Source organism: Corvus hawaiiensis, chromosome 3 (genome assembly GCF_020740725.1).
Source record: "Corvus hawaiiensis isolate bCorHaw1 chromosome 3, bCorHaw1.pri.cur, whole genome shotgun sequence".
Taxonomy (NCBI): domain Eukaryota; kingdom Metazoa; phylum Chordata; class Aves; order Passeriformes; family Corvidae; genus Corvus; species Corvus hawaiiensis.
Window position 1 is genome coordinate 58655789 of NC_063215.1, and position 23562 is coordinate 58679350.

General features: G+C 40.3%; 2 protein-coding genes across 3 annotated transcripts in view; both read right to left on the bottom strand.

Annotated features, from left to right (window-relative positions):
- Window positions 1–2997: 2997 nt before the first annotated feature.
- Window positions 2998–15947, bottom strand: ALDH8A1 (aldehyde dehydrogenase 8 family member A1). The gene is made up of 7 exons (XM_048296547.1): window positions 14570–15947; window positions 9846–9993; window positions 9318–9473; window positions 7429–7578; window positions 6513–6769; window positions 5542–5703; window positions 2998–4133 (listed from the first exon to the last, which is right to left on the bottom strand). The coding sequence occupies exons 1-7, from the start codon at window positions 14705–14707 to the stop codon at window positions 3681–3683; spliced, it is 1464 nt and encodes a 487-aa protein (XP_048152504.1). The 5' UTR covers window positions 14708–15947; the 3' UTR covers window positions 2998–3680.
- Window positions 15948–17132: 1185 nt separating this feature from the next.
- HBS1L (HBS1 like translational GTPase) overlaps window positions 17133–23562 on the bottom strand; it is a 60882-nt gene continuing 54452 nt past the window's right edge. For both annotated transcript variants that reach the window (XM_048296545.1, XM_048296546.1), the window contains 5 exons: window positions 22171–22261; window positions 20481–20589; window positions 19784–19884; window positions 18751–18895; window positions 17133–17797 (listed from right to left, as the gene is read on the bottom strand). In XM_048296545.1, the coding sequence (XP_048152502.1) occupies window positions 17786–17797; window positions 18751–18895; window positions 19784–19884; window positions 20481–20589; window positions 22171–22261 (458 nt within the window). In that variant the 3' untranslated portion in view covers window positions 17133–17785. The remainder of the gene's footprint in view (window positions 17798–18750; window positions 18896–19783; window positions 19885–20480; window positions 20590–22170; window positions 22262–23562) is intronic.

Consider the following 23562-nt stretch of genomic DNA (forward strand, 5'->3'; position numbering starts at 1 on the left):
TCAGCTGCTCCTTTTCAGGAGGCAGCACCATACACATAGTTTCTGGCTGCATAACTAGCCTTCAGCTGCATTAAGATGCATCCTGTTTAACCAGTTTTAATACTGCAGGGCTTCCCTCTTTTCCTCCTTATACCTCGATCTTCACCTAAATTACAAGTGTTACCAACAGAGATTTGATGTATTCTAGAAAAACGCCTGGGCATTGTTGTCCCTTAAGTACAAACATCGCCCTCCAAGTGCAAAAACAAATGCTTGGAAAGGAGGGGAACACAATTCAATGAAGAAAATGTCCCAGAATTTCCTGCAACTGTTGTTGGTTTCCTTTATTCATTATATTTAGCTTTCTATAGCATATTTAATTACCAACTAGGGTGGAAAGTGAGACCCTGGTCTTACTCTAAGACTAAGAAAATTTCATTCCATTTTCCTTTTTCACTCTCCCACCACACATAAAATCCACGAATTTAATAAGAATCTCAAGGACAAGTACTTGGACACTTCAGCCAGCATCCCTTCAAGAGCTGAGACAGGTGCTGAGCTCAAGCTTCAAGCCTGGGAAAAAACTTAAACCTCAGCCCTGAAGACAAGCCTGGGAAGAAACTCCTCACAGTTCCCTCACAATCCCACTGTCTTTTTTTCTTTTTCCTTCTTTTGTTGTTATTAAGAGGAAAATCTTAAGTATCTGACTCTACCTGTGAAGTTGAATCTTAAGGTACAGCTTTCTGAAGTTTGGAAAACCAAAGCTAGGGTTTTAAAACCAGCCTAATTTACATTCTCATTCTGCACATTTATGTTACGCACAAAACTTTCTTTGACCCAAAAAGTCAAGTCTGTTTTCATCCCTGAGAGTTTTACAAATATGTCTTGCTTTGCCTAAGTTACAAACACTGTGGGAACATGGACATAGCTCAATTTGAATATAAATATTAGAGCTGATGTGTCCCCTCTCCAAACTACATCCAGAGTCTCCCTAAGCAAAGCTGCTTTCAAGCATTATACAATAACTGGATACAGACATAAACAGGCTGAGAAAAGATCTGAAATAGAAAAAAAATAGCCCTATGCTGAGAGCTGTAAAAGGTGGAAAATATATTAATACCTCCCCATGTAAAGTAATCATCTCACACCAGTGAGATAATCTTCTAGTGTTAAACAGAACTGTACTCACTCCATCAATAAGAATTAACAGATGGAGCAACTCTTTGAGATTTACATAACAGTAATTAAACAAATCCTCACAATAACCACATGATTTCATGCACAAGCCAGGGCAGTCTACAAAAAAAAAGTTTTACTGTCATGTTGGAAAATTCCAGAATGTGCAGCCTGAAGAGCTCTGCAAGAGCTGTCAGCCTCATGACTTGGATCAGTCTGCCTCATCCTCCAGGATATTCTTTTCACTCTCCACTTACAGTGAGAGCAGAAAACTCAGAAATAAAGCAGCTGCAATAGACACCTTCATTATCTGCAGGAAGAAGTCCTTGGACTGCTTCATCTGTAAGATGAGACAGTTATCCATGCACATTGCTACACTGGAAGTCAATCTGAATAAAAAACATGGGGAAGCGTATAGCTCTCGGTATACAGGAAAATTCTGTGTGCCCACAGAGAGCTCCTGGTACAAGCAGGCAACCTGTCCCATGGCACCTGCTTCACTGCACAAGCACCAGCAGCTCCCTTCGGGGCTAGGACCTGAGGCTGGAGGTGGGCATGGGAAATGCAAGAAGTACCCTTTACTACAGGCAAGAAAAAAAATTCCCCCCATGTACATGTACATGTATGAATGTCTATTAATCTTAAAGGGCAAGAAATAGCAGAATAAGCAAGGCACTTGAACTGCACATTAACCAGAGAAGGAGTCCATCCATTAGAGACAGAAAACACAGAAAGGGACAATATTTTGTATCTTCACATGGGCTCTTCCTCCTGCTCAAAAGTAAGCAGCATCATTAGCACCAGCAGACCTCCCTTACCTCTCTGAGGTGCTGGACACAGGGATGATGGAATGGGGCTTCCCAGAAGTTCACCTCTGAGAAACCTTCAGAGCCATGCTGGACACACAGCCACCACCTCCATACCCCACACCTGGGGTCCTGCAGAGCTCTGGCCCCACCCCATCTACTACTCCACCACTGATGTCTTGGGCCAGAATCATGTAGATGGCACACAGGCCTTTGTCTCCAGTATGTGAAATACATATAGAACTCTCCCATCACATCTAATGCAAAGATAAAATCGACATCTGAAAGCAAATTCATCTCATTAAACCTGAACCTAGACTAGACCCAGGTGGGGGGAGGTATCCAACCATTTCTACTAATTGTGCAATATCCCATCTGCAGTTGCTGAAAATGTCACCCCCCAACTAATGAAGTGTTTCACAGCTTTTGGGATCTTTTGCTCTTCCAAACAGGATGTGTAAATAAAAAAAAAAAAAAAAAAAAAAAAAAGCTGGCAAAATGAAACATGCACTGACATGGCTGTTTATTCCCCTCCCAGCTGAGTGACAGGGGATAAAAAGCACCAAAGCAGGTGTCCTGCTGCCACCACATGGTCATGAATAGACCTAGGCATTTCTAAAACAAAATGTTTATGCTTCTTCAAAATACATCAATTCACTAGGCCTATTTTTTACGTATTCCCCTAACATGCCTTCAACTGGAGGTTCTTGTACCAACTCCACCAAATGCCCACAATTCCAGCCTGGCTGCTAGGTATGCCCTGCAACCAGGTGGCATCCAGAGATGCTGAGGTGCATCCAACCCTATTTCTCTTTTTGTTGAAAGGAAACAAGTAAGTAAGTGAGATATTTGATTAAAAAAAATCTCTGCTAACAAACGAGGAAGAGTTGGAAGATGTTTTACATTTTGGTGACAAACATTTCCAACAGTTAGTTCTCTTCGGAGGAAATTCTAGGTTTTATTAATGTAGAGTGATGTTGTCTGTGATGCAGCCATATTTTTGTGCAGGGATGTAAAAACCACCATCACTGAGGTCTCAAAGTGACAAAAGGCTTTAATTTCAAAAATTAGATAATACCTGTTAGAGAACAGGTAATAGGATCATTCAGCTCCCTACTATAAAGAAGTTTATAATTAAAACATTTATTGTCTCTGTGAATATCATGAGAATGTCATGACCCCGTGGCTGAAAACCACTTAGTAGGTTAAAAGTAGTTCCTCAGGCTTTCAGTGTAGTATAGTATCAATCCTTGTCTGATATCAGTGAAGTGCAATATGGATGGATTTTCACACCGTTCAGAGTGAAATAGAGCTGATGCCCCTTTACAATATCAGCCTCACCACGTGCTTGCTGCTTTCTCCCTGAAGGTAATTCACCAACCAGAGCTACCATCATATATTACTCTTTCTCCAATCTGCCTTAGAGGGACAGATTTTTGAGACAGGAATATCAAAAAGATTTAGGATCTGTAAGACAGGCAAGTCATCTGGCTTGGGATGAGTTGATTGTGGAGTCCACACTGATCTTCTAATCCAACCTCATGAAAAGCTGCCTTTAACATTAGTATTTGGGATGATCATTTTCAGCTGTCACTGATATTACTTGACCAAAGATCAAGAAGGAATGGCCACAATAGTAGCCTGTGTTCTAAGGAGCCATTTTTGATAACTCAAATTGCTGTCATTTATTTCACTCTGAAATACTTCTGTTGATACATGTCAGTGCTTTATTGTGATGGTCTTGACCTCAGTGAAGAACTCGTAGGAATCCTTTGCTCCCTCCCTGCCTATGCCTGAGGCTTTCATCCCACCAAATGGCAAGTTCAGGTCTCTCACAAGCCAGCAGTTGGTCCACACCAATCCAGACTGCAGCCTGTGTGCCACCCTGTGAACACGTCCCACGTTGCCGGACCACACCGTGGCTGCCAAGCCATATTTCACACCATTGGCTCTTTTGATCACCTCTTCTTCTGTATCAAATGCTACCACACATGTCACAGGACCAAAAATCTCTTCTTGCATGCAACAAGATTCATCCTTGACTTCAGCAATAACTGTGGGCAACATGAAATAGCCTTTCTGGTTGCCAGGTGGGAGGGCCAAAGGATCCACTCCCTCTCCACAGAGGACTCTGGCTCCTTCAGCCTGGGCTTTCTTCACATAGTTCCTTACCTGGGGAAGCAGCAGAAAAACATCACTGCTAAAGGACACCAAATCCAGAGGGTTCACACATCAGCAGGAGCCCCCAAATGTCTCCAGTTGGCACATGCTGCCCTCTTACAACAGAGGGCAGCATTCCCCAACTTTTGTTGCTGTGTTTCTTTGTATGCAAAGCTGTGTATTTCTTGCTGAAAAAACAATGGTTTTCTCTTTCCTAACACTTACTAGCCTAGCAGGCAACACTGCTGGCCCTTCCCACTAAGTATTGTCAAAAGAGTAGGGCCCTTGGTGAAAACACAAGTGGTCCCAGAGACTCCCTCCCCTCTCCCAGGAGCCTGGGAAGTTTGCCATATATCCCATGCCACGGTTCACTCATTTACTCCAAGGGATTTTCCTGCTTCACAGGCAAGGCTTTTTAAATGTTTACATGCCACTAGGATGATGAAGCCATGAATGCTACAGAAAATCTCATCAATAAATAATTAAAGATGTTTCCATGGCTGCTGCTAGCATAAGCTTGCTACCTTGAACATGTAGGACGTACTGTTGATCTGCTTCTGCTGTTCTGCAGTCGTTGCCTGGTTTCTCTCCTTACAGAAAGACCACAGATATACCACAGGTTTCCTTATCTTTTTCCTCTTTTAGCCACCTTAGTAGGTTAAACTTGGAAGTTCTCTGTGGTGCTACAGACTAAGGACCTCAGGAAGTGGGTATTTCTACCGCTCTACTGCAGAACAGGAGAATGTGGAGAACCTGCTGAGGCATCAGGAAGCACATCAAAGGTCTGGCTTTCCCTCACACTGTGGTTTTTCAGTCTGCCTCTTGCGTCAGAGTTCTGGGATATGAGCATTTGCTCTCCCTGAACTCTGACACCACAGCATTCATTTCATATAAGCCACTAAAGCAGACTGTATCTAACTGTGCACCAGCTGCTCTCCACACACAGACCATTACAAATTCCTGCAAGCAGTTCTAGGGAATTGTGTTTTGTACACCCAGAATTTGCCAGAGTGATATAAAAATAAGACTTTTACCTTGTGAAATAACGTATTAGGCAAATAAGTGATCCTAGCAAATAGACTATTAAAATCCAAGAAAATGTTGTTGAACTCTAAGATTTGTGAGAATAAATTTAGGACTTAGAAACCGTTAGAATTATTCCATTCAAACAGGAGGAAATATTCTTTTGTCATTTTAAGTTATTTTCTCCAGGGAGTTTGATTTTTTCAGAGTAATTACATGATCCCAGGCCACAGGCAACAGAAACCTCATTAAAAAGATGCCTTACAATAGCTTTGAGTTATCGTCCCTCAGAGCTAATCCTAGAGCTGACATGATCCTTTCCCATATACTCCTGACACTACCTTTTGTAGCCCTCTAAAAGATGACATGAAATCACAAAAAGTCCATGTAACATCACCTTTTCTAGATGCTCTTTACTTATTAGTGCTCCCACGTCGACTGTAGGATCTGAGGGATTCCCAGTCTTCCACTTCTTGGCCTCTGCCACAAACCTCTTCAAAAACTCGCTGTATATTCCCCTCTGAACAAAGATCCTGGAGGTACAAAGACAGATCTCACCCTACCAAAAAGAAAGAAACCAACAAGAAATCAGCAATATTGGTTCATATTACATTGCACTATTGATATGTACTAGGAATTACAACCCAGATCACTTGTGTCTCTGCAACCTCAGGAATGCAAACTACATTAACCATCACTGCAAAGTGGGATTTTTTTTCCAGATAAAAAAGGAAAAGTGATGGAAAAGGCAAAACAGTATCAGGATCATGCAATCACTACCATAAATAAACTACGTTTTTCATTGATTATATATTTTTCTTCTCCAACATTTTTAATGGGAATTATGATTTCCAACTCTGAATGATCTCTCTCTTCATTTCCTGATAATCTCCCTCTGATACCAAGCTATTTTTCTAAACGTTTGCCCAGATACAATTTCCTGGCTTTGGTGTTCTCTCCCGCAGGTAGTGATGAGGGAAGAACAATGCTGGTAAAATTTTGGGGGGAGTCCCCTGACTGAATTCCAGCAAATCAGCAGGCTTCCCACTTACTTGCACAGCGGGTCTTAAAGCAGCTGCTTCCCTGAGAGGTAAGAAATGTATCTACTTTGACACGAGTAATAGCACCTCATTATCTTCTGATGGAGAGCACGAAAAAGAGCCTTTTATTACTTTGTTTCCCTCCTTGTGGAATAATGAAACCGTTTTTGTATTTTTCTACTTAGGATTTTCTCACACACGGTCTTGAAACAGACCTTGACAATTTGAGGTTCAGATCCAAAAGCAGATGCACCCACGCACACAAACCCTCAGGCACACGCTCCTCCTGCTGCCAGCGGGGCTTATGTGTTACAGGGGTGGGACGCACCTGGTTGGCAAAGCTGGACCTCACGGTGGTGGGGATGCACTGGCTCAAGTCAGCATCATCGAAGACGATGGCGGGGTTTTTGCCGCCCAGCTCCAGCGAGAGCCGCTTGCAGTGTGGAGCACTTCTCTCCGTGATCCGCTGGGCCGTCAGCGTGCTGCCCGTGAAGGAGATCAGAGGCACGTCGGGGTGGCACACCAGGGCCTCTCCTGCCTTGGCACCCGTTCCAAACACGACATTCACCACCCCCGGAGGCACCCCTGATGGGAACAAAGGCACACAGTCATCGGACCCTTCCTGTAACTCGGAGGGGGTCACTTCCCTGTGTTTTGTTAGAAAGTAACCAGCAGCTCGAGGGTGACAAATACTGACCCTTAACTTCAGTAGTAGCTGAAATCCATGCCGTTAAACAGGTCTGGGGTTCATGGGTTAAATGATAAAACCAATTCCACTAATTAATCAAGCTTGTCTGACATGCATCATCAGAGATATGGTGTTCAGTCGTTCAGGGAAAAAGCAACTGTCCTCCCAGTTTTAATCAATAGTGCACCAAATACAGCCATGACACAGTTACCAAGAGCTGATTCTCAGTCTTTTATGCTCTCATGGCTCCTTTGCTTGCGCCACAGACTTAGGACATCCTTAAGTGGAGTGCAGGAGGGGCAAAGGATGTACACAAAAACTTTTCATCAGAAGATAATGGAAAAAAATGGGCAATAGCTGGGGTGGGGAAGATAGGGTAGAATGAGGACAGAGAAAGCTTTTTGTTCTCCAGTACAACATTCAGCTACAGCAAACAGTCTTTCCCAAAGCCTTTGAGCACCTTCTGCTTTCTGCAACAACAACAAAAAAAAAAATAGTGGTGTACAGACAAGCATTTCCACCCTTTTCCCCCTCCTTAGAGTGCTATGGGACTTACCTGCTTTCTCCAAGAGCTTGCACATCATCCAGGCTGTGACAGATGTCATCTCACTTGGCTTGGCAACCACAGTATTTCCACATGCAATGGCAGGAGCTATTTTCCAAGTCAACAAATACAGTGGCAAATTCCAAGGACTGATTAAACCAGCTACAAAACAAAAACACAAAGACAGGAGGTCAGTCTGCTGGGATACAAAACTCATTTCTCTGACCTCAAGCACTTATACACCAATTCAGTTTTATGAAGGGAATTTGGCCATGGCTTTTATTTCCAGACAACTTGTACAATAATAAATTTGCAGCATTTCTCACAGGGAGATAGCTTCTTAAAAGATCTGTACAAATGATTCTAAAATTGACCAGCTGAACTCTCTGAATACGTTTTGCTGCTTCTTCAGGGCAGAATTTTATATTCTCAGGAAGTTTTTTAGTGTTTCCTATGAACATTAATGCAAGGTTAGCCATAACAATCATTTACAACAACTGGTCTGTGGTAGTACTTTGTGTTAGCAAAGAGCAAGTGAAAGTAATTATAGAATGTTTTGGGTTGTGAGGGTCTTTAAAGATCATCTGGTTCCAAGCCCCAAGGGACACCTTTCACTAGACCAGGTTGCTCAAAGCCCCATCCAACCTGGCCTTGAACAATGCCAGGGTTGGGGCATTGTCCATTTCTCCAGACAACTTGTTCCAGTGCCTCACCACCCTCACAGTAAAGAATTTCTTCCTAATATCTAATCTAAACCTACCCTCCTTCAGTTTAAAGCCATTACCCCTTGTCCTATCACTACATGCCCTTGTAAAAAGTCCCTCTTCATCTCTCTTGTAGGTCTCCCAAGAGCTTTCTCTTCTCCAGGCTGAATGTACCAGCTCAGATCATTCCTGCTTTCTCTTGCTCTTTAAAGCTGTTTTTTATTTTTTTATTTTAGTATTAAACAAACTATGTATAGCATATAGTACACATCTTCCAGACAAATTTTAGTCTAACTTATGAGTGCCAAAATTTATCACTGTATTTATCACTGTTGTTCCCATGAATTGCTGAGAGACCAGAATTATTTTCAGTAATTGCTTTTAGGAATATTTTCACTTTACATATTTATAGAAAATTATGGAAAAAAAAATCTGTAATTGTCAGGTGTGACTCCTCACAAAAGCCACAGGATTTCTTTCTGTTTGATGGAGTAGATGCAGTGATGGACTTTTCCTTATGAGAATAATTTTACCAGAAGTCATGTCCTCCACTGCTCAAGAAAACTTTTTAAAAGGTCCTCTACGTCAGCCGATTTTATGTTTTAAGTAATTCAAGTGTAAATGTGGAGCTTTCATATATATTTAATATGTTATTTTTGTTACATATATATATAACATAACCTAATAATGAAATCATTGCCACGCTGTTACTTGTCAGCACAGCACAACCACTTTATTTCTGAAGCAGCAGCAGCATCTAGTGGCCGAGTTCTGTAATTCCCCAGCTAGAGTGGTTTATTCACCCACGTGCACTCGGGCCACAGACTCACTGCAAACTACTCCTGCTTTCCCAAAGGAGAGGGGGATCCCACTCTCCCCGCAGGAGCAGCAGCTCAGTGCTCTCTGCACATCTCACCGATCCACAGCCGTAATACTCATCCACAGACACACACAGACAAAACACAAGCGAGATTTTGAAGGTGAGAGCAATAGGCTAAGCTTTTTAAGACATGCGTTCTTTTTGCCATGAAGTAGCATAACTGATTTTACATGAGGTTGCTGATGCTTTGGCAGACAAGCCCATGTTTAGCACACAACTCAGAGACAATAAATGCTTTCAAAAAAATCTTTTCTTTGCTGAGCCCGTACTGAGGCAGACATTCTGCCAAGCTTTTCAGCATGTGAGGATCATCATACCAACTCCCACAGGTGCCCTCGAGGTGTAGTGCACACAGCCCATGGTTGGCATCTCGGTGCACTCTGTGACATGATGAAGGATGGAAGAGGCGAAGAAACGGAAGTTGTGCACGGCCCGAGGGATGTCCACTGTTCTGGCAAACGTAATAGTTTTTCCTGAAACAAAACCAAACATGCTGCTGTCATCATGGACAGAAACAGTGCTTTGTAGTCTGCTCTGAAAGTTGATTTGTGTATGTTTTGGGAAATGTCTTTTGTCCTGTGCCCAAGTAATCCCAGCACACTGCAACCATAGTCGACAACAGCTCCCCTCTAGTAATGCATTCCAAATATCTGACAACTGAAGTCAAAGTCAGCAATTCTGAAAAGCAAGAATGCCCCAGGAATCCCTAGTCCAAAATATCCTCAAAGTTCTCGCACATCAATTTGCTCCAACAGTTCATACCACACTAAAAATTTCATCCAAATCCTCCATTTCAATATTCAGCAAGGCACACTATATTTGAGATTAACAGTTCCAGTTTTTACCCTGATCTTTTGACTCTGCTTGTGCAAATGCTTCCAGGTCATGTTCAATCAGGTCTGCCAATTTGTTCAGGATCTGAGATCTTTCCGATGGACTTTTTGAGGACCAAACTGGGAAGGCATCCTTGGCAGCTTTGACAGCAGCTTCTACCTAAAAAAGCAAAAGAGGGATGGTGAATGCTAATGAAAGGCTTAAGAAAATATCAAACACTCAGCAGATTAATTCATAGTTTAGAGACTAATAATCCAGTTGACATTGCTGGGAAGATGACAACTCCTTAGAGCTTCTCCATTGTCATCAAGACACTATCCCATAACTCAAGAAGTGTTGTTGAAACAGAATATCTAGAAAAGAAACTTCCACTGGAACTCTTGCTTTTCTCCAAATTACAGCAACTTGTGGGCCACCATCCAGGCCTGGAAGAAATGCTGGACTGATCAACTGGCACCAGCAAGCGCCACTGGCCAAAACAGAAAAGAATCTTGTTTCTCATGGAGGAAAGAGCAACAATCTCCCCAGAGCAAATGCAGCTTCAGTCTAAATACACACAACCCTTGCAACACAGGACTTCGGCCACACCAGGCAATGATGAAAGTAAGGGGCTGGGGAAGAAATGGACTGGATGGTCTGCTAGCTCTTGATTTTCACCATTTGGTTCAAGCAAGGACTAAGAATATATTTAGGGAATGGACACTCAGAGAAAAATTTTATCTTACCTGATCACAGCTAGAAACTCATTAATGCCCTCACAGGAAAAAAAAAGTTCCTTTCTAAACTCAGGATTTAGTCAGTTCTCTCATCAGACACCTAAGGAAGCCTACAAATAAGCATCATTACATGCATTTATACATATGCACATCACTCTTATCAGTATTTTGCTTGAGATGTACATGACTGCTGCATGTCCTTCAGCCTGACATTTCTGAACAGTGGCAGATTACCAGCACTTTTCTAAAGCAGACCCGTCTTCAAAGGATTAAAATTCAGAAGAAGGCTTTCTCTCCTATCAATCATTTCCTCTGGAGTCTTAAATGGAAGTTACCTGCCTCTGCCATCTGTTGATTTATAAGCAGTTCCTTCTTCAGGTTTACCAGTCTCACGCTAACTAAAGATGGTAATCAATATCCTTCCATATTTTAATTAACTGCCCTATTTCCCAACTTTTGCTTCCTATGTATCACTTATTCAATACTCCCAATGTCCAATATATGCATCCAAGTGGTGATTTAGTCAAAGCTGTCTTAGCTGATTTCCCAAAATTTTGCTCATAGAATTTCTTCAGTTTTGGAAATCTGCCAAAATCAATAACTAGGAGGATGCTGATATAATATTAATCAGACCATTATGACCTCTCTGAATGTTGCTACATTGCTGGCTCCCATGAAGTCACTGAAGGCTCCTTTCCACCAATTCCACAAAACTGAGTTCCGAATTTGTTCCTTCAGATTGTGACGGGTCGTATAAAAACCATCACAAAATAATTTACAGATACTCCAAAGATGTTTTACTAATGACACAAAAGTTCAAGCAAGCAAAAAGATAAAATCTATCTACCCCTTCTCCTTCCCCCTCCCACACAAATCAGAATTTATGGGCCCTGTAAAACTAAGGCCCAGAGTTTGAAAGCCAGAACAACACCAGTACAGATGGCAAGGTGGGAAATAAACCAACATGCAGAGGGTCACATGGATCACTGGCCATGCTCAGAAACCCAGACTCTTCTCTTTTGACTGTAGTTCGACAACCTCCTGCTCAAGTGCCAATGGCAACAGGCTGTCAGCCACTGAACAGCTGAAGCAGGACCAAACCAGGCCTGGGAAAGGGGAACTGCAGCTTCCTGAGTGAGTCCAGTGCAGATGCCACGCTACCCTGAAAAGGTTCACCCCCTGTGAAACCATACCACCTTCACTAATTAACTTGTACTTCCACCCTCCCGTCCTGTGGTGCTGATGCTGCTCATCTGTCCTCTCCTCTGTGGCCTTTTCCACCAGGTGGTCCCAGGAAAGGAGATAGTCAAGACTGTCTGCATTTTTAACCCTTCAGTGGGTTTAAAAGGACAAAAACGTTGCTTTTTCACAGACGGCACAAGAGAAAACTAGCAGAGGAAGGAATTAAGTGGCAGTAGATTCATCTAAAAAAAAGTAAGAGGAAAAAAGGAGATTTGTAGAGAAGTAAGAGAGCACACAAAGGTTAAACAGTTACTTAGTTTGACTAGCAAAAAGCAGCAAAGAAAGTCAAGCCACAAAGAAAACACGCATAAGAATTCAACTATGAACTCATGTGTCTGAAACACTTCCTTCTGCTTTCCTCTTCTGCACAAGACAGACACAGAGAAACAACACACAATCCAGACCCATCGTAAAAGATTGCTATCAAAATACCCCAAACTGAACTGCCCTCAGGACATGATGTTTGCTTTTGCAGGGGATGATGTGCAGGAGACAGGTTCTTTAAATGATGCCATGAAGATTTTTGCCTTTTCTTTTATACCCCTGTTATACCTTTTTACAACTTCTGTATTCTTAGTGCTTTTTGCCTACATTCTTGGGCTTGTTTGTCAAGCTAAGAGACTAAACATTTTAGAAGCTTCGTAGCTAGGGATCAGTGTGTCCCAGACCCCAAGGTCCTCTCCAGAACAGATTCTGTAAACTAAGATAGAACCATCCAGGGGAAGGTTCCTTGGGGAGGGGGGCTCACTTGAACCTCTCATTGGGGAATCTTTGATAGATATGCTAATTAGTAAAACCTATAATGTTATACCCAATGTTGGGGCGGGGGGGAGGCGGACACAGAGATAGACTCGGCGGGGTGCATCTTGATGCATTTGACCTGGACGTGTGCACCTAAGGATCCTTAAAATAAATACCAAGGTAAAATCCCTTTTCCCCTTCTAACCGTGTATGACTCTTGATTTTAAGACCAGGAAAAGGCATCATAAAGAGAAGTGTTTTTAAAGTAGGTATTTGTCAGCACTAATTAGTCCTCATCAGCCTGTCTTTTGGAGATACAGGGCACCTACTCAGCTTGCTGTGGTACTGCTATTTAGAATTTAAGACATCTAGCTGGGGAACAAACTAACCCCTAGAAAAAAAATACATTTGGCATTTTTGGCAGAAGGTGGCTGAAAATGGCCACAGCAGCTGACCTGGTGTTAAACTCCAGGGTCAGCAACAGACTCACTGTCTCCCCTTGTGTCACCTTCTAACTTCCCACTAAAATTAACCAAGAAGATATGCAACTGGACGTTGAGCCTTGCTAGAAACCAGCATCCTGAGCCCTTTGTTGAACTCAGGTCAGATGCTTACTTTGATATCTCTAGATAACCTCAAGTAGTATGTGACTGCATTTTCTTCAGCATATTCCATCAGTCACCAGCGGATGCCAGCTCTGCAGAGCCCAACCTTTGTGTACAGGTGTCTAAAGGCACAACTAAAGCACTCACCAAATCTACAGGTCTTTAAACTGGGTTCCCATTGCTACACACAAGCACTGACTCAGAAAGCTGAAAAGAGACAAGCCATTACTCTTAGGATGCTTGAACTGGATCTCTAGAGTAACCAGCAGCCTCTGGCATTCTCGAATCTCTCTGGTTTTAACAATTTTGCGAAAGATTGGACAGGAAGATTTGCACCTGCACATAAAACAGCATTCTTTTCAGGCAGAATTAAGAGAGAAATGAACTTACACAGATGTATTCCAACAAACCCAGCCTGTTACTCTTTAACCCTTGGTCATCAGCATCTAACAAATATTTACCCAGTTGAAATTACAGTGCAAAGGTTTCTGCAGAGAGAAGCAAAGAGAAAGGATGTCAATAAGGCTGAAATGCAAGTGAAGGGATCAGCTACACACAGTAGTAGTTTGTTTAAAAATACATTTTGAAAGTGCTGTCAGTATTTGACAATATTTTCCAAGCCCTCTGTGCTATCCAAGCTTGTACAGTCACTTCCCCCCTTCAGTAAGTCCGAAATACTATTTTGGACATAGACTTGTAGGCTCCCTATAAAGTAGTATCAATGAAACTGCAGCACCCTTGATGAATGTCATTGCCCATCCACACCTGAATATGTACAAAGTTCCAGGAAACATTCACCCCAGTAGAGAGCACAAGACCAGGAAAATCCTATGGGTGCAGGGTATGTTGTAAGGAAATGCACTCATCACAGCCACTTCATTACAGCCACTGAATATCCAACTGCTAATCTCAAAACCAGAGAGGTCTGAAAGCTTTTTACCATCTTCAGAGAAGAGACACCAAGCCAAAAATCCTTTTAAATGAAAACTGCAGATCATCAAGACACTAAGGAAGAACACATTTAGTTGCATATGGTGCCTCTAAATTTATTTACAGAAAAGATCAACAAACACTCTTCTCACTTATAGATTGTTTATATTTACAGCCTGTCTGGGTGTTATTGTTAACTTATGCACAAGGCATCTCCCACCATGTGAGCTGAAGAAGCTCCATGCAAGTTACTGAAGCTTTGTTGATTCACACCAGCTCAGAATCCAGACCGTAACTTTCTAATAGCAAAATGAAAAAAATGACAGCATTTGCTGCTGCAGCTGTGGATTACACAATACTACAATATAATCAAGAAGTTACTTGTTTAAGCATTGAAGTCATCATTTTTCTGTTCTCTCACCTTCAGCTTCTCTCACCAAAAGGTTATTGTTACATGCATTTAACATTTTTCACTCCTTTGTATCCGTGGATAGTACTCACCTCTTCTTTGCCACTGTCTGGAACCCTGCAATAGACATCTCCGGTGGATGGATTATAGGAGTCTATGTAGGAGGAACAAGGAACAAATTTGCCACCAATGAAGTTTTCCAGCACTAAGAGAGCCTGTGGGTGAGCCATCGTTGGCTGCTTGCTTCATCTGTGATTCTTTTTCAGTGAGGCATCAATTTAGATTAGTATGTCTGTATGTATTTGCACAGCGAGTCCGAACTCCTCCCCCTCCCTCTTCCCTGCACCACTTACAAGTGGGAACAAACCCTGACCGACAACAGCAGGAAAGGGGAAAAATTAGTATTTCTGTGACACTTGGTTCTTTTCTAGGAGTCAAAGCAAGGAGGGAAGAACAGCACAGTTGCTGGAAACCAGCTTTTCTCTGTCTATAAGAAATAAAGTACTGAAAAAAAGATAAAAAGAAGAGTATGACAAGGGAATTTCTACCTGTAACAGTTTTTCAAGTTACAGTTTGTAGACATTTTGCAACAACTAAACAAAATAATTCAACACTCAAACACCTAGCCAGGAACCTGCTTCTAAGTGTCAGCAGACACAAGAAAAGACACTTAAGACCAGCATGTCTGCAGCTCATGTTCACTGTTTTGTCATCCTCAATACTTTTCCTTCTATCCCCAAAACCAATGCACCTACCAAACCAAAAGATTTTAAGCACTAAGAAACTCTTCCACCAATATCCCCAAACATCAAACAATAAACAGCTGAGTGACCCCTAAATTCAAACAGCTGAGAAGCATAATCGTACCTCGTACACTATTACACGTTGTCAGAAAATAATCTCTTTTTTTTCCCACAAAAAAAGCAAGACACTGGCTTTCATGCTTTCCTTTCCATAGATATTCCAGTGGAAGCCACCTTACTACAGAGAAGCCTGTTACACAAAATTAGTTTTTTCATTAGCTTCCCAAGAACCTAAACTGCCTGGTAAGAGCTGTGTAGAAGACATTTTCTCCAAGACAATGCTTAGGATTATCAAATTGCTTTAAGATTGATTGCATGCCACCTCCTTGCTCTCCAAAGATATTAAAAGCACTACACCCAGAGAGCAGTATGTTCTCATCAGGAGATTGTTAGTATCTCAATCAGCAGTTCAGGAAGGTTTTGCATCCTAGACCACTGCCAAGCCATCAAGTTTCACGTGGATTAACATGCAATAATATTTTGACTGAAGAAAGGTGATATGCTTCTATTGCACAACAACAAATCATTTATGCTTCAACCAAGCAGCACCTCCGGGCAGAGTTCAAATCTGTGTTGAAAGGTAGTGCAGACAAGTTGAAACTGGATTAAGTAATACCATGCTTCTCCCAAGATGCAAACTGGGAAAACATGCAGTAGCTTTTCTGTTATCACAGAAGAGTGAGCCTCAAAATTTAATGCAACCATGTGTGAGAAGAGTTATCAGAGGTTCACCCTGTATCACACTTCCTTGTCCATAAACAGTAAGGAACTTAATGCAAGTCTTAAAACTGAAGACTGCAACTGTCCCCTGACTTAAGAGCAACCTAAACACTTTCAAAGTTTGAAAGCAAGCTCAAGTGGAACAGGTTCAATGCAGGAGCTTGGCAGTATAAATCTCTGGAATCCAACAAGGGCACCAAAACCTTCACAGTGGCATGTTGAAACTGATAAATATTTAAGAGCAATTTTTGGTCTATAAAAAGACATAACAAATAGTGGTAATTCATAGCTTCAGTTTTGGCAGTAACAGTTTTCAGGTGTTTCAGATTGGTAAGATTTTACAGAAGTCATTTCTACATAAAGCATTGCTGATACTTCTACAAATATCCATGCAGTCAACAATACAATTCATCTATGTAGTCAAGTGCAGGTAGCTGCTGAATTGGGGCTAAAACACCTAAGTGCAAAAAAAGTTATCTACAAAAAAAAATCACGTGGGAAGAGTAGGTACAGACCATGAAGGACTGTGAACTAAATAACAAACAGCATTTTTGTGTTCTTCACAACTCTGGACACAGCTTTCCTTTGGTTAACCACAGCAACCAACACTCTGGAGCAACTGCTTCAGTTCCTGTCCCTCACTACTAACTCTGGGCAAAGGTGAATTGTCTCCACTCTGCACTCATATGCAGGTCCTGAAATATCTGACATCCTCTCAAAATTCCTACCCAAAAAAAAAAACTTCCAAGTTGTAGTAAAGTGTGTCTGTTCTGAGCTGGAGGAGGCAGAAGGATCCTCCTTTCAGCTGGGAGACTTCATTTGCCCCATTACTGAAAAGCAGGAAGGAGTTACAGGAGTAAGTCAGCACAATTTGGCTTTAGCAGATACCACAAGATTAAACTGTCAGCCTTTGTTCAAAAGAGCACTAAATCTGGATGAAAGAGGTGTATGCACAGTGGCTGCACTGAGTTACATGAGAAAAACTGAAATTATTTCTTCAGAAAGCCAAATTGGATGCCAGTTTCGCATTTTAACTCATAAGTTTACTCTGAAACGTCTCAGTTATGGTAAGTGAAGAATAATTTAACACAATTTAGGAGTGTTTAAATAAAAAAGATGAAGGAGACAAAAATGCTCAGACAAATTAATTTTATTATTCTTACTGTTTAAAAAATAAAATTAGCCAAAGTTGGCACAGCTTCCACTACACAGCAAAAGAAAATTTCTTTTTTTTAAATAAATTTTGGGAAAGGGAAAACAATCCCATGATAATACTACATGCTGTTCTCTTGAAAACAAGGTAAATAGTTCTCTTTTTTTCCCTGAATACGCATTCAACTCAAAACTAAAAATATATTAGACCAATAAAGTTACTTTACTGAATTAATGTGCAGCAAAAAAGCAACCAAAGAAAATATGTAAACAATTTGTGTCTGGAAGTAAGGAGTTTGTTTCATGATAATTCATCATCTTTTTCTCTAATTCAACTTTCTAATATTTTTCCATCAACTTCTCTAAGGGCTAAATTCCACATGGATAAACATATGAGATTCTTGAGATAAGAAGTGCAACACTTGCAGTTCCTTGTCAGTTGGCATCTTGTTCTGCACCAGGAGAGACTGATGAAGGGATCCCCAGATGTCTCACACAATTTGACTTTTGTCACCACCATCTTCTCCCCAATTAATTGCACTTGTTCCTTCAACTGAAATAATTGGATTCTTAAACAGAAGTTTGGATATCTGATTGAGTTTTGCTTGGACGGTGGAAATTCTGTCACCGCTGTCATTCTTTAATCTAAAATACAAGTAAATGGAAAAAACCTTATGGTGAAAAATTAAGTACTAAGTGTAAAATGATCACAGTGTTTTTCAGTATTATGTAGTTGTGGAAAAAATAATTCCTTTTCCGCTTAAATTCTCAGAACAAGACGACAGATACTAAAGTAGCAATTCCCAAATAACAAATCAAAGAGTTTATTTAGTCCCAATTCTACAAACATTAGTCTAGATCTAAACATAGCAGATCTAAATAGAACCCCAGTCACCTCAACCTAAATTTAATGAAAAATGGGTGCAATCCATCCTATTTCTGGATCTTATTTAAGACCAGACAGATCCATAATGCCTCTGGCTGACCTAGCACATCATTCCTATGCATGGATGGAGAAACCAGAAATGTTCGTGCTCTAAGTTTTGACATTAAATGACTCAGCCTTTAGTTCTCAGTACTAGGACTTGGTTAATGTGTCTAAATCACAGGAAGACTTTTTAAAGGGACAGATAGAGAGACATTCATATTTTTTGCTTTCAGTAGAAGACAAAACATTTATGTTTAGCCCCACAGTCTTTGCTTCATCTCACACAGGATCAGAAAATGTTTTTAGGCATAAGTAAGAATCAAATGTACAATAGTTTTTAATTTTAACAGAAAAAGATACTGGACCCAACCTAGACACAGTAAAAATGGCCAACACGTCTTATTTACAAACTGCTTCCAGTATATTTATACAGGCAGATTTCAAAAAGATTGATGTTAACTCAAGGGGGAAGAGGGGAAATTCTAAATAGAGTAATTTTTACTCCTAATAAATTAAACGGAATCATGACAAGTTTTCCTCACATCTTGCTGAAGCATTGTCTCTTTTTTAGCAGAAATAATTCGCTTTTTGGGCTAGAGGGTGTAAAACAAGACTTAACCATATCGTTGTTCCTCTACGGTATAGAAAGTCTATTACAAAAATGCCATACCTCTGTAACAACTCCTGCAGCAATAGTGGAACCACTGTAGCGTAACATAAACCTCCCCAGCTCTTTAAAATCTTTGTACAGCTCTAAAGCAACAGGTCTTTGAGTTTGTAGTTCTATTAGAGCATTCTGTCCTTTAGCCAAGAACCTGCAGGTAAAAAAGCAGAAAACTCTATTAGAAATAGATGCATGGATAAATGAATAAAACAACACTGAATAAATGGAAAAAAATCATCTTAAAAGGCCCAAAGTATAGTTATCAAGCTTGATTTCAAGTATAATCCAAACCATGAGACTGAAAACTCATTTGCCTGGAGTATACATTTTAATAAGGCATCTGAGTTTTCTTCAAAAACTTCTTGGCATTCACCACAGCATTTAACAAATTGTTTTGAAGCTAATTATCTCATTAACACCTGTTTTTTCATGTCAAGTGGAAATCAAGTCTTGTTTCAAACCCCACGAATAAAAAACCAATTCATTGCTTTGTAGAAGTCTGCAACAGTTTCAGCTATGCAATTTCTGGAAAAGGATTATTCTGAAAATGTTGTATGTATAAAACAGCATTTCTACCCAAATACAGCTTTAAATAACTAGAGGGATGATACTGTAGTTCTGTGGGAAGACTCATTAAATTTCTTTTGCACTGACACGCTGTCTAGTCACGTATATTTTAGACATTTAGCCACCTCCAGAATTATGCAAGGATCCCATACTTTGACATTAAAAAAATAAATACTGAAAAAGAGAGAAAAAAACCCTTTAAGTGAAGGGCTGCTGATCTAGGATTCATTCCTAATTCTGCAAGTGACCTTGGGCCTAAGTCATTGCACTTCTCAGGTGCTCCACATTTATCAACTGGGCAGGAGGTTCTTCACTTTGCAAAGCACGTTGAAATCCAAACACGAAACCAACTAAAACAATAAAAGCATATTCTTATAACATACAACTGATTCATAGTAGAACCTGTTTGACATACTGTGTATTAAAAGTCAACCCATTTCTTGAGTAATTATTAACTATTCAAAACACTTACTTAGGTTTTTTCTTTGTCACTTCACCAGTGCTTTTGTGCAGGACACTCAACAGCCTTGTAATAGTAGCAGGTTCACTTACTGTTTGATAGTGTAAAAGCACCTGAAAACATTTTTTGCAGTTATTAAACATCCTACAATACTCAGCAATCCTAGGTGTTACTACTTGAAAACAGCTGCTTCTTTTAAGACTGATTTTTTAAAAGAAATGCTTATAAAACTTCTCTCACAGGAGTGTCTGCCTCACATCCAGTAACTGTTCCTAGTTCCTAAACTTTGTGATGATTACTGATATGACACAAAGGCCATATTTTATGTTATCATAAATACATTTTTCATCCTTTAGTGTTTTGCTTTTGCCAACTCAGTGCAGTTCTATAGCATGAACTGATACTTATTTTAAAAGGTATCTTACATTTGAGTCCATCATTATATTTCCACAAGATGTGAGCTTCTAAAGCCTAGATGTGATGAAACTCACATTCTCTGAAATGGCTCAGCTATGTATTAAAAGCCAGTAAAAATATGCATAGACAGCCACAGTAGCCCCTTTTATCCACTTTGAATTATAAAAGAATCAGTTTCCTCTGGAGAGACAGAACCACTTCTGGATTCTGAATGTGTCTCGTATTCAGGGGTAGAACACGGAGAAGAAAAGCCCTGAGCAACCTGCCATGAACAGTTTTCACAGAGACTTACAGGAAATCCTTTAGTGATTGGAACCTCAATATTGAAGATGAGAACTCGAGCTCTGAACCGAGTGCAAGCTTTAATGGGTTCCTTGGGATCACAAAATACACAGCCCACACTACAAGAGAGAACAAAAAAAATCAAACAGATGTGTCTTGACATAAAAGCATTAAATAATTACCCTTTTCCAGTGCAGTGATTAAGACAAGCAAAGGAAAAGCAACACCACTTTTATATAACCGGGGTAGTAGGGGGGTTGTGGGTGCATGGATATCCAGCAACACTGTATTAAAGCCTGTAACAAAATGAGTTCCTAGACAATGTCTACCTTATTTTATGTGTATGCATGAAGGGCTCTGTCTAGTTCAGTGAACAATTACGTCCATTGATAATCAGTTTCTGAAAATGTCATTGTTTCCTGTGCGTAGGTATTTTTAAGAGTTAAACTTTCATTCAGAGATTCAGTGTTTCCGTTTAATAGCATAAAATACTGCAGTGTCCCCAAAATTGCAGTACTGCTGCCTGTAGCTAAAATGTTTTCTGGATAATAAGGGAACATCATGATCAGGACTCAAAACCTGAGCTCTCAGCAGCACTCATTTCCAAAAAATTCTACATGGAGAACACAAGAAAGCTGCTGCTTGTTACAACTTAGTAAGCATATAGCTTTTTTACAGGGGCTAGTTTTAGCCATCTAAAATGAAAGGAAAATTAATCCCACACAGGAAAACATGATGGAAGAGAACAAACAGCACAATTAAACATGTACATCAAAGTTCATCAATATCAAGAGGACTTGAAAATTCAGAGCTTTTCTTGACAACTCTAGCAGATCTCCAAAAGATGAATGACATCAAGGTAACAAATTGACTCAAGACTTCATTCAACAAATAGAACAAGACTTCCCTCACCCTTTTACCACTAAGAATCCCACCCCAATATAGCAATACAGAATACCTGTACTTTTCTCTTAAATCAGAGTATAAACTTGAAAAGCTATCAATGCAAGATTTTCAAAGAATACCTTGAAAGTTTGCTGTCTGAAGTCCAACTGGAATGTAAAGAAGCTGAACAAATTATGGATCCAGTTACCTGGCCTGAACAACAACTGACACCTAAAAGCTTGGGGCTAATGCTTAGCATGAAACCTACAGACTGGAAAAGACACAAGATTTGCTGTGTCTCACTATCAAACCACCCCTCAGCAAAACATTTAGGAAAACAAATCTTACAAGCAGCTAAATGTGTTGAATAAACAGTTTCCATCAATTCCACTTGTACAGATTTACTCATTACTACAAAATGGCAGTTGTTTGGATGTGTCTCGTTAGAATAACTGATAATTTGAGAAGTTCTTTAAAAATTTTCTGTTTAGTTTAGCAACACAGGTTTAATTTATTTGGCAATTAAAATGTCCAAGGACTAGTCTACAAGAAAAGGGCTTGGAAGGTTACTGGTGTCAGCACTAGGGCAAAGGATGAAAACTGACAGTATTCTTCTGAGGCTGCCGTTGCACATGTGGCAGATGTTTCCAACGTTTGTACATGCAAGCCAGGTGATATGCATCACTTTGGTTTTAAATATCCTGGTAGCCACATCATTCTTCAAGTAAACCGCTGTAATACAGCCCAGTGTAATAGTTATATAGCTTTTCATTAAAAACAAACCGTTACTTAGACTGAAACCCAGTTCTGCTCACTTGATTTTGATGATATCCATGCCGGTCAAAGTGAGATTAACGTGATCTCCTGCTGCAGCCCAATCAACTGGTTCATCGTGCAGTGTGATTCCTGGAAATGAGTAAGAACAGAACCTCACAGTGAAGTACCTAGGTTCTGAGCTACAAACAAACAGCTCTGTTTGGGCCATTTGTGCTTCATCAACCATTACTCATCAATTTTCAGTATGAATGGGTTGAGAGTAAAAGCTTTTTAACTGAGAAGACCAAGGAAGCTTTTCTTTCCCGTTGGTGAGGATTCGCTATTCTCTCTCACCACACCCTGCACCATAACATGGCCTTATTTAAACCAGAGGAGGGGACCTGGCCCTTGTCACTGGCACAGATGACGCAATCCCGAAAACGCTGTAGTACTAATATCTCTGTATCTGCCCCACCCACCCTTTGAGGCACACGCACACCCTAGACCGCATCTTTCATATACTTTAATGGTACTGTGTCAACTTTCATTTACCTTAAGTGGGTTTGCTGACTCTTTCATAAAAAAGCATAACTGACGCCTTTTGTTCGCAACATCGCGTCTATTAGAAAGCACCTTTACAAGTAATTTAATTCTGATTTTTATGTATTTTAATTTCTTTCAAAGACAGCCTGGTTGGTGGGTGAGGGCAAGACTAATTAGCTCTGATTAAACATTCTGAGGTTTCTAGTAGGCACCAAGAAAGAAAGAAAAAAACTGTATTTTAGAAATACTGCATATATTTATAGGATCTAGTTCCATTTTGCTGCAGATTGTACCTCTTGACTTGCAGATTTGTTCCCAAAATCACCTGCCAAAAACATGCCAGAAAGCATGATTCAACTATAAGCACGTTAAGTACCATTTTTTAAGCAGCATTGATAATTATTTCATCTATCTGTCCTTATCACAGAATGAATGAAATTCAGCCTCTTGAAATGAACAACTTGAATCCTAATGTGCACACTGTCTTTAGTAAATACTGTATGCTAAATTAAATTATTACTTCTTTACATTAAATATAAATAGTACATGCTTAATGAACTAATATCCCCAACCTTCATTTGCATTTCAGTCATGAGAGAGGCATTACAGAATAAAAACCATAGAATCATGCTGCTGGAGATACTCAGACAAAATACATCTTTTTCCATGGTACTTCCTCCACTCCCCACACAGAGGAGTGACTACAGTGGTCTGCTACCCAAATTCATCTACATTATTGTAACATTCCTGTGCATGTGAAAAATGTGCATAGAACTGTGTAAGTTGATAGACTGAAGAGCTTCCCAAATTAGCATTGAACAAGCTGGGTTTGGAACAGAACAGACAACGAAACCAACACATTGCTGAATTCAGGCTAAATACTTAGATACAAAAATCTATTCATACCT

Excerpts from the sequence above, each read along its gene's own strand:
- ALDH8A1 (XM_048296547.1), bottom strand. The coding sequence starts at position 14,707 with ATGGCTCACCCACAGGCTCTCTTAGTGCTGGAAAACTTCATTGGTGGC. Across the intron at positions 6,770-7,428 it reads CAAGCTCTTGGAGAAAGCAG|GGGTGCCTCCGGGGGTGGTG; the intron begins GTAAGTCCCATA and ends TGTTCCCATCAG. Across the intron at positions 4,134-5,541 it reads GTAAAGAGCATCTAGAAAAG|GTAAGGAACTATGTGAAGAA; the intron begins GTGATGTTACAT and ends CTGCTTCCCCAG.